The 10,415-nt window shown below is 36.4% G+C and overlaps 1 protein-coding gene across 5 annotated transcripts in view; it reads right to left on the bottom strand.

Moving 5' to 3' along the window:
• Window positions 1-4,415: 4,415 nt before the first annotated feature.
• AUTS2 (activator of transcription and developmental regulator AUTS2) overlaps window positions 4,416-10,415 on the bottom strand; it is a 1,332,985-nt gene continuing 1,326,985 nt past the window's right edge. For 3 of the 5 annotated variants that reach the window (XM_075195006.1, XM_075195007.1, XM_075195010.1), the window contains 5 exons: window positions 10,207-10,284; window positions 9,774-9,857; window positions 8,526-8,561; window positions 8,182-8,395; window positions 4,416-7,161 (listed from right to left, as the gene is read on the bottom strand). In XM_075195006.1, the coding sequence (XP_075051107.1) occupies window positions 5,931-7,161; window positions 8,182-8,395; window positions 8,526-8,561; window positions 9,774-9,857; window positions 10,207-10,284 (1,643 nt within the window). In that variant the 3' untranslated portion in view covers window positions 4,416-5,930. The remainder of the gene's footprint in view (window positions 7,162-8,181; window positions 8,396-8,525; window positions 8,562-9,773; window positions 9,858-10,206; window positions 10,285-10,415) is intronic. The other 2 variants (XM_075195009.1, XM_075195008.1) reach the window with 1 other exon arrangement.

Below are 10,415 nucleotides of genomic sequence, written 5' to 3'. Positions count from 1 at the left end.
CAGCCCTGTGACTCTCTCCCTTCACTCTTTCTCCTATCACCCTGTGAGTCTCTCCCTGTTCTCCCCTTCCCTCCTCCACAGCATGTAAAACTCTCCCATTTCTCTCCCTCAATTTCCCATCTACCCTTTAGTATACGAGGGTGTCCCTGTTTTCACTTATATCCCCTCTGTCTCCCCCACAGCCTGAGTCTTTCTTCCACTCTCTCCCCTCTGTCACACCCTCCCATTCCTCTGCATGAATCAGCATTCCCCCATTACCCCCTTTGTCCTCTCAACATGTGACGGCTTCCCCCTCCATCTTAGTCACATATAGGGTCACGCTTCTCTTGATGTGCACAGCATCCCACTTGTGCAGATCAAGAAAAAGGCACAGAATCAAGAAAATTGCCTTCTACAGTATACAAATCAGGATTCCGACTGGAAGAGTGTGGAAGGGCTCTTAGTGTAGTGTGGTTGTTGTTGGGGGGTGGTGAATGGTTCGTCCGCTATTAATTTAATTATATGGTGAGCATGAGGGCAATTAGTTTAATGGGATATGAGGTCATTAATTTATTTGTGGGGACTATTAATTTAATGGGGGTAGTGGCTATTAATGTATTGCTGAGGGTTATTAATTTATGGAGTATGGTCTATTCATTTATTTGTGGAAGCTAATAATTTAATGGGATTGGGGGCTATTAATGTATTGGTCAGGGCTATTAAGCTAATGGGGATAGCGACTAAATTTATTGGTGGGGCTATTCACTTAATGGGGTTAAGGGCTATTCATTTATAGGTGGGGTTTGTCATTTAATTGTGGGATGATTGTGGTGGTGGGGGCTATTTAAAGTGATCTAATGTCAGGCTGTTTAGGGGGGGGGTCTAGAATATTAATTAGTTGCTTTGCTTTCCACAAGGTTAATAATACCTCTTTTCCAAATAGGGCCCCAACATTCCAGGATCTGGCCAAGCAGCAACTGAGCTTAATAACAATAACAAGTAGGAGAGAACAGAAAATGGATGGGGAGCATTTGAAAGGGTTTTGCGCAACCCCATAATATGATGGCTATGTCTCTTCCAGCAGTGAGCCAGTGTTGGCAGGCAGTATTTACTCCCACCAAGAATGGGAGAGGGGGGTGTGTGTCACAAAAGTCTGTTGATGTCATAAGATGTTAACCAATGATTCATTTTTATTCTGAATAAATCTCACCATAACATGGAAAATCATTGTTTTGCAATTGTTGGATATTATTCCACAAGAGGTGCTTTATTTGTTTGGAATAAATTCCAATTTATGATGTAGACAGTGCTCTTGTAGACTCTTCTGGTTCTGCTCAATATACAACAGGTAAAAACTTTACTTGGACTGTCAAGCCTATATTTATCATTTAAGATAAAAAAGCACACACAAAGAGCATATGTGGGCGTATATGGTAACAATAGAGGTAGTTCTCAAAATGCCTTGGCTTTGCACTGCTGTGTTTGGATGGTCCACAGAGAGTACAATAATGTGCATGTCTACCTTCCTCTCTAAGATGTCTCAGCAACCTAGGTGTGCGGAGAGACAGCAAAATGTCAACAGGTGCACAATGCAAATGTATAAACCTATCAAAGTTGAATGTCCTACCATTTCAATAAACGTTTTCATTTTTGTCATAAAATGCTGCTTGGTTTAGCTTTATTTATGTCTTACATTTATCATGAGAATGAGAGGATACTCTGGTTGTCATTGCTTTCTATTATCATTGCTTGGATTGTACCTGGAAATGCATTTCTCCATGGAAGTGCATCATGGATTCACAAAATGGGTCCCATTAAAAGTATAGGACAAAACTTGAAGACTGCTAGATTTGAGGTAGTCCAAAGTGCAAGTCCTCTTGGGAAGCATATCAAAGGATTCCCAAAAACAAGGCCCATCTCATCCCTTTTATTTAATTTCAATAATCTCACCCTGCAAAAGAATATCTGTTTTCACACTGCTCCACAAACAGTGCATCTTGTGTGTACTTTGTAAAAAGTGTTCCTAATTACACCAAGTCCTCACCTCTGCCTTTGCGCTTCTCCCTATGTTCTCAATTTCTTTATGATGAGTTTGACAGTGTTCAGTGGTATATTAAAAAATCTTTAAAATTGTATTATATCCTTCCCCTGGTTGGTGTTTTTTAATAACATTTTCCCTGATTTACTATGAAAGTTCTTTGATACTATGTCTGTAAGTTCATAATGCTGAGACCTGACAGGCAGGTGTACTCATTTTGAAGTTAACCGAAACATTTTATTTGTACACAGATGGGCTCTAATCATTTATGTATTCTCTGAAGAGAACTGATCTCATCTGGGTTTATTTTAGCTAAAGGGTTGAAAATCTTTGTTTTTTAATTGTTATTTGACATGACAGAGTAGTTTGATAATGAGTGGTGCACATTCCTGAATAGATTAATTTGATCTACAATAATTTGAAGGAAAAGAAAAGTAAAAAAATTGTGGAATACTCTTTACAAGCACTGTATATGCACACAGAAAAAAATAGATCAGAAAACAAATAAAAAAGGCAGGAAAACTAGTGGTTAAGTGTGGAAAGGAGAGAAGAAAAAAAGAACCAGACACTGCTATGATATGTACATTGTTCAGTCAGGTACCGCCTAGATTTATTTATCCAGTTGATAATATTTCAGCCTGTGGAGGCTATGGAGCGTCAGTATCAAAGAAACTGTGGAGGTCTCATGGGATGGACCTCTATTTTTCTACTACCTTGTGAGAAGACATGCCTAGATTACAAACTCTCCCTAGGTGGAGTTCTCCTTTAAAGGGGGCAAAAGTGTATATTTCAGTAGTGCACTCCTTTTCTTCTTGAATAAAATTAGGGTACTTATTTTAATGTAACTAAATATATTTTAACATTAAACTATATTTAGTTCTAAAACACTGTATTTCATTCTGTCATTGACTTTTCATATCTTTAAAACATTCATAGATAAATTACTGTAAGGTTATCTGTCTGTCCTCCATTCCTTACCTGGCAGCTGAACATAGGAGGGATAGAAGCTCAAATAAAGCCTGTTGATCTCTATATGTACAGATACCGCTGCAGTGCAGGTGTCTGTCTTTATAATGCAATGTCAGAACAGGGAAAAGAAAATATTTCTGCTCCATCATCCACAATGGAAAATGACTGTGTGTAATGCAACTGTGTATCTGATTAGAGATTGATGATCTTTATGTGGGATACCTTCTCTTCTTCGTTCAGTGGTCAAAAGCAAAACAGAGGAAAAGCAGAACTAATGGACATCCATATACGCAAGCACATGTCTTGTAAATATGTGTACAATTATTGAGTCGTGACATTGGTGCAGAACCAGGGCTAGCACACCTCTTACTTGGTTATCAGAATGAGAATTTGGATTCCTGTATGGAAGTGGCTTTAATACTATAGAAGGTGAAATATACTTCTATTTAATTAGCAAATGTTTTCTTGGTATGCATCAATTTCTTTCCCAATAAAACCTATAAAAACTTTTGTAACTTTTTGGTCCATTTCTACCAAGATAAATAAACCCTATAAATTATTCCTGGGTAACATGTGGAAAAACAAGAATAATAATTAATAACAAGGCAGTAATAGCCTAGTGATATGTAGAGAAACACAATATTTAGGAAATACTGTCATAATTTTTAAAGTGTTGAAAGACAATCTGGACCTCGTGTAGAGTTAGGACCAAAGCAAAAAAAAAAAGGTACAATATTTGTAATGGACAAAACATATTGTGACACAAGTGGTGCAAGTGCATTTATATTTTTTTGCATGCAGGGAAAATACGGACTGCTTTTGCATGTAGCATATAAATACTATACAGCTTTATATTTACACTACAATTTAAAATTGAGCTAGGGCATATCCCCTCCCAACTCTAAATCTGTCTGCACATTGTAAATCCCCCCAAATTGCAAAATGATTTTACCAAGGCACAATTTTTTTTTAATTTTTTTTGCTTTGAACCTAATTCATAATGAAATCCTCTGTATTTTTTTGCTTTGAAGCAGGTGACAGTGCTACAAGACACAAAGCAAGGGCTTTCATTTCTATGACGTGAAGAACTGGGACACACCCCTTGTTAAAGGCACCTATGCTACCTTTATGATCTCAAGGGAATAAAACAAAACTAAAAAAAAACAAATAAAAAACAAAGCAACCAATCGGGCATTTGTTTTTAAAAAAAATAAACCGACTAAACAGTTAAAGCTAAATTCTGATTTGTTACTATGGTTTGGCGGACAGTTGCACCTATAGTACATAGGTGCAGCAAATAACCCTTAAAGAATTGTGACAATGGAAGACTGGTTTACTGATGTCGGGAGGCCAAGTAAGTTCTGGTACATACAAAATAGCCTCTCCCTAAATAATGATGGGCACTCCACACAAATAAGCACCTGAAAACTTAGTTCACATTTTTTAATAACATGGCACAATTTACATAACACAAGTCTTCGCTGATGAGGAACATGCTGAAGATCGAGTCGCTTCATTTTTATGGTTTTTTTTTTCCTTTCAGTTCTCTTTTTTTTCCTCTTTACATATGATCTAAAAAGGAATTTCTTACATACAGGATAAACAGCAAAAGGTTTGTATATAACAATCTCTTTACAATACTGAAAGCTACCACTACTGTTCCAGTGTACATATTCTTCTGGGAGGATTTGCTCCTTAAAAAACACTGCACAACATCTGGAGTTCACAAAATCTGAAGCTCACAACTAAACCTTCAGTTGACTACTAAAATAGATCTCTGCTTATTAGAAACAACTGTCGGGAGTTTTATTCATTGTTTTGATTTTGCCAAAACAGGATAACAACTTAAGATATCACTTTAATACACTAGAAGACCAAAGAACTATGTTTATTTCATACATATAATTTACAACCCAGTAAACCAAATGTGTATGGTATTTCTTCAGATAAAGTCATATTCTCTCAAATCAAATAGATCTCAACAAGTGTTTAGGCTAAATAGTGGATCATGAACTGGACACCGTATACAAATATCTTGGGTGACTTAAATTCTCAATGATCAGTTTGGCCAACTGTTTAACCAAAATATTGGGGCTAGGCATAAAAGGCTGACTAAAGATGCCAAATCTACCTATTATAACTAAGCCGTTCCTTTTTCCCTTGACCTGGGTTTTTCTTTACTGACATATTGTTTTCCATGTTGAATATGTTAGTTCAGCCTTATATGGGAGGAGGATGTCTCTTAATTTGAAACATATTTTGTTATCTGTTTTCAGAGTGGCGAGTACGGCATACCTAAAATACAAGTGGATAGGTAATAGGTAAAAGGCAATAGGTTTTGCAACATGAGTTTCTCAGGGATAATATGACTTTAGTTATTGTGTAAGTGTGGAAAATGCTCCATTTTTGTTACAATGGCTTTATGTTTAAAGCCTCCAAAATAAATTGCATAGTTGAGGGGGTTTAGTTGTCTCCAATAAAATACACAACACAGTATGAGCAGACTGTGTTTTAAATAGTAAGGTTGTAAACTGCACAGTTTAAGAAGTATTATTGTATTATGTTATGTCTATTTACATTTGTACACAGTAAAGCTTTCATCCTATCCTTTTGCATATATGAACCATTACCCAATGAAGCAAATATTTTTTACATAAATATTTACATTTTCTTTCTATATCATAAGTCTGATACAGTCCAATTAGATGTAATGAATTATTTCCTTCGGTTCCAACCAAATGCTTTACATTAGTAAAATAAATCAATTGAAAACAGACATTTGAATTGGCTAAAAGGTCTGGAAATTTGCAACATATAATATACAAAAAGTGAAAATCATTGCTCTTGGAGACTTTACATTTGTACAAAGATTGTATGTCAAGTCTAGCACTGATTTAAATTTAATCAGGCTATTTGTCCATAAGCTTTGTTTTATGTATTATCTTTATCGTGCTTCAATATCTTTGAGCGTGTGAGAAGGAGGTCTGTCTCTTATCTCTGTGGTCAATGGCGTAGTCCTCCTGGGAGAACCTGGTCGCCCTCCCAAAGTAGAAATAAGTGGCGGTGGGGCACTTAGTGCTGCTGCTGGGGGAGTCTTATTAAGGAGTCCATTTTGATGTCCTGCTGTGGGACTGACCCTGGAATAGTGCATGCTGGGAATTCCAGGAGTGATTAAACTTGGATGAGGCAGGTGGCCATCCAGTGCAGCTGGATGAACTGCATGTAGACGGGCATGTTCATAGTCCTCTCGAAGCATGTGTAATCTTTCCCTCTCTTCCATTTGGCTTGCTCTCTCATGATCTCTGCGTGGGTCAACAGAAAGATGATGATGGTGGTGATGGTTGTAGTCATGGGGTTCTCTGTCCCTGAATGATCTTTCTGTTTCATACAACCTTGGTGTGGTAAGACGATGAAGTGGATCGTTTCTCAGCAAGAAATCTCTTCCAAGGGGATCCCGCCTATGAATATCTAGTCCTCTATAAGGGTCTCTTAGTGGATCTCGCATAGGATCCCAGTGAAATGATGGATAAGGGAATCGTTCACCACCTGGGATAGGACTTATGCCCATAAAAGGAGTCATCATGCGAGTCCTGTCTAGGCCACCAATACTGTTCATTGGATGCATCCCTGTTACACCAACTGCCATTGGCATGGATGCTAAATGACTTGGATGAACATTTGCAGTAGATATTGGAGGAGGTTGTTCAGGGACCCTATGGACAGGAGGTCCTTCAGACATTAAAACATCATGGTCTTCCTTTCTTTCCTCTTTTACTTTCACATCATTATTTTTCTTTTGATTATCATAAGTCTCACTTTTTCTTTCGTTATCTCTATTAGAAGTGCTATTAGGTCTAGTGCCCTCCATCACAGGTGGCCTGACATAAGGTGAAGGCACCCTTGATAATTGCTTAGCTTCCTCCACAGCTCTACTTTCATGTACAATACTTTCCTTCTCAGAAATATGGTTATCTTTCGCTTTGTGGTCTTCCACATTAGTTTCTTTCCACGAATCAGAATGATCCCTTTCACGGTCCTTTGACTTTTCTTTTTCTCGTACCTCATTATTTATGTGACTTCTTTGCTCAGATAAACTGCGGTTATGTCCCAAAGAATTTACTTGGCTGACAGGTGCAGGTGAAGGATGCCTGGAGTGTCTCTTCTCCATACTTTCCCTAAATAAACATAATCAAATTAATGTAAAAAAGACAAGCAAAACATATTTACAAATCACTGTAACTACAGTTGAAATAACAAACAAAAATTCAATAAGCTTGGGAAAAAAGTCTTACAGATGCTGTAGAAGTTAATGTAGTGAATGGTGTACCATGGCATATAATTTTCTTCCAATAAACTAAAGTTTCCAGAGATAGACGCAGCTAATTTAATAAGAGATCTTTCACAAGACAGCACAGATTGTGAATGTAATCCTTAGCATTGGCGCATTGTTCTCGGCAATGAACTATACCCTATCTTCACTTAAATTACTGGTTTCACATAGCCCTGTAAAAGTTTGCAACACACAATTTAAAAATGAACACTTAGGCAGTAACACTTAATACATATAAAGTAATTCAATATCAAGTTTGTTACTACAGAATAAGCAATGCTAAATTGAATACAGGAAATAGTTAATTGAAGTAGACAAGTTTAAATACTTGCTTATAGGACAATTTGTCTACTTTTTTCTACTAAGCTCACTTTATTATTTATCTAAGCAAAGAGGTATATGTATTAAAATATAGAACACTTTATAGAAAATTTAAATGTACTTGAACCATAGAAATTCGTAATTATCATCTTAGTTCTGGAATAAGTAATTTGGAACTAGTTTATTTGCATAGTACACAAAAGCTCTTTACGTCTCCCAAAAAATTGTCATATACACTGATCTCCTCTTTCTCATTAGTTTCTTAATCCTTTGTATGGGTCTTAACTGTTTTACAGTGAACACAATTGTAATATTTAATTAAATCCTTTGTAAAGCTTATTGTGTATTGCCACCCGCCCATTTTAGCTAGAAATAGGTAAAATATCTTGTATTTGAAATAACGTTCTAAGATAAATATATGAATTCCATACACATAGAAAATTAGTGCATTTTTTTTAAAACTTAACAGCTATATTAAATCTGGACCTGCATATGTTTTGTGGATGTGTAAATTTGGATTTCACAACTATTAATTCATACACACCTTTCCTTATCATCTTTAGAGGATGATTCTCTTTTCTCTGAATCTCTATCGTGAGCTGTAGCAGAAGAGCTGCGTTCTGCCTCTCCCGGTTTCAGCCAAGGTGGAGGGGTTGGGAAAGAGGGTGGTGTTCGATGGAGTCGATTCCATGGTTCGTGAGGATTGTTGAAGTTCTGCATATTTGGCCCTTCTTTATGGCTAAACATTGAGTTGGATGCTACAAAAAAACACACACACTTAAAGGAGATCTGTTGGTTGCAGCAGTAAAATATTACAAAGCCCCATTTGATTAACAAATATGAAAGGTAACAGAAAGGATACATAGTGTAAATGTTAGTGGTACTAACCCATAATGAGGGAGAGGTTGAAGGGTCTGGTTGTTTCTTAGGAGAAAAGACAAAAGAAAAATGACTGCTTTCCTATCTTTTGTGTCAGTTCACTTAATCATCATAAATGCATAAAAATCCACTTTTGTTGAAGATGCAAATAACTATAAGCAATGTGACTATATATGGTCACTATTCAAGCCAGCGAGTAACAGAAATCAATACCCCCTGTGTAGATAGACTGTTTAATTCCAATATTGTGATATTACAAATTGTGCTATTTACTTACAGAGGTAATGATGAAAATTAAAATGTATTCTATCAAATACTATTTAAAAAGTCACCACTGAACAATATAACAGTGAATACAAATATAATTTTTAAAGTTATGTATGCAACACTTGTCTCACTGGGAATGGGTGTTATAGAAATTGGGGGGGGGGGGGCACTTCACGTTCATTCATTGTTTATCAAATCTTGTGTATCCTAAGGTTCTGTGTTTGTCTTCTATGCTTAACTAACACCAGATTGGTTTGTCATTCATTGTAACTTAAAGGAGTTTTTAATCTGAATCGACAATTCTGCAATGTTTGTGAAACACATTTTTACATATTTTTTTTTAATCTTTCTGTCTTTTTCGCAAAGTTTTTATACCATATAGAGAGAGCAGTTGTTTGAGACACACCACACACTGTGCTCGAAGTGCAAATTTAGAAGTAGCAGTAGGGAACATCTGCAGTGGTCGAAGTGGAAATTTGGAAGAGGCTGTATGGATATTTAGAGGCGGTGCTATGGAATGTGTAAGTCAATGAAATTTGATAGTTCTGCAATAAAGGCAGTAGGAAAAGTGACGGTATGGCATACAGGGGTTCATGGACCAGTTAATAAATTATTAACATAGATGTCTGTCATGTGTCATGCCATTTGCTAGGTCTATCAGGACTTAATGTTGTGAAATTCAGAGCATTTGTTTCATGCCTAGAAGCTTGTGAGTGCTAAAAGTGGCTCATCTACTGTGCAATCCTAGTGCAGGCTTAGACTCTTTAGCAGTTGTAATTAAATACTCCAGCATCCCAAATCCCCAAAGTCTGGTGTTGTGTAGTATGCAATTAGTATTTAAACAAGCTGAAGAGCCACACTGAAATTGTGTTATAGACACACACACACCTATATATTATAAATATTTTCCCCGGATTTTGAAGTATGCATAAATCTTCATTTTATTATTTCCTCATATCCATAAATGAAACATTAACATGTTATACTTACTGACTGAAGGGTTGCCAAGACCCCCAAAGGCATTTCCGCCCACAGAAGCAAGACCGCTGAATGTTGATGGACGGTTAAAAGGTTCTATGAAAACAAAAGGTACATAAGAGTAATTCATGGAAAATTTCTGTTTTTATCAAAATTCTTACTGGCTGTATTCTATGACGTGATAACCATACCCATAGTCACCAATAATGTTTGCGCCTGTGTTGTATACATATGTATATGAAGATAATGTTGGAAATGTTATTCTATAAAGTGCATCAATGGATTTACACAAAAAACACGCTTCACGAAGTATACAAACACTCTCACAGTTTTAGGAAGAAGGTTTTTTAAAGACATTAATTAAAATAAGTCAATATATGTGATATACATACATTCATACATATGCACACACACATATTACAAGGAAGATTTTTTTCTTACTTACCAAGGTGAGCAGCGGGGTTAAGAAAATTGCCGTGATGAGGCGGAGGGCCAAAAGGGGCCCCAGCAGGGTGTGGCCCGCCTATAGGTAAAGATAAATAGAACAATTATTATTCAATAGCTTTTATACAATATTCTTAAAGGTATCTATCGATATTCATCAATTCTGTCCTATTTCATTTTGCCAAACTGTTATTCCAGAAGTTGATTACT

Source organism: Mixophyes fleayi, chromosome 2 (genome assembly GCF_038048845.1).
Source record: "Mixophyes fleayi isolate aMixFle1 chromosome 2, aMixFle1.hap1, whole genome shotgun sequence".
Classification (NCBI taxonomy): Eukaryota; Metazoa; Chordata; class Amphibia; order Anura; family Limnodynastidae; genus Mixophyes; species Mixophyes fleayi.
The sequence above is the reverse complement of the archived record's forward strand: the minus strand, read 5'-3'. Positions and strand labels throughout refer to the sequence as shown.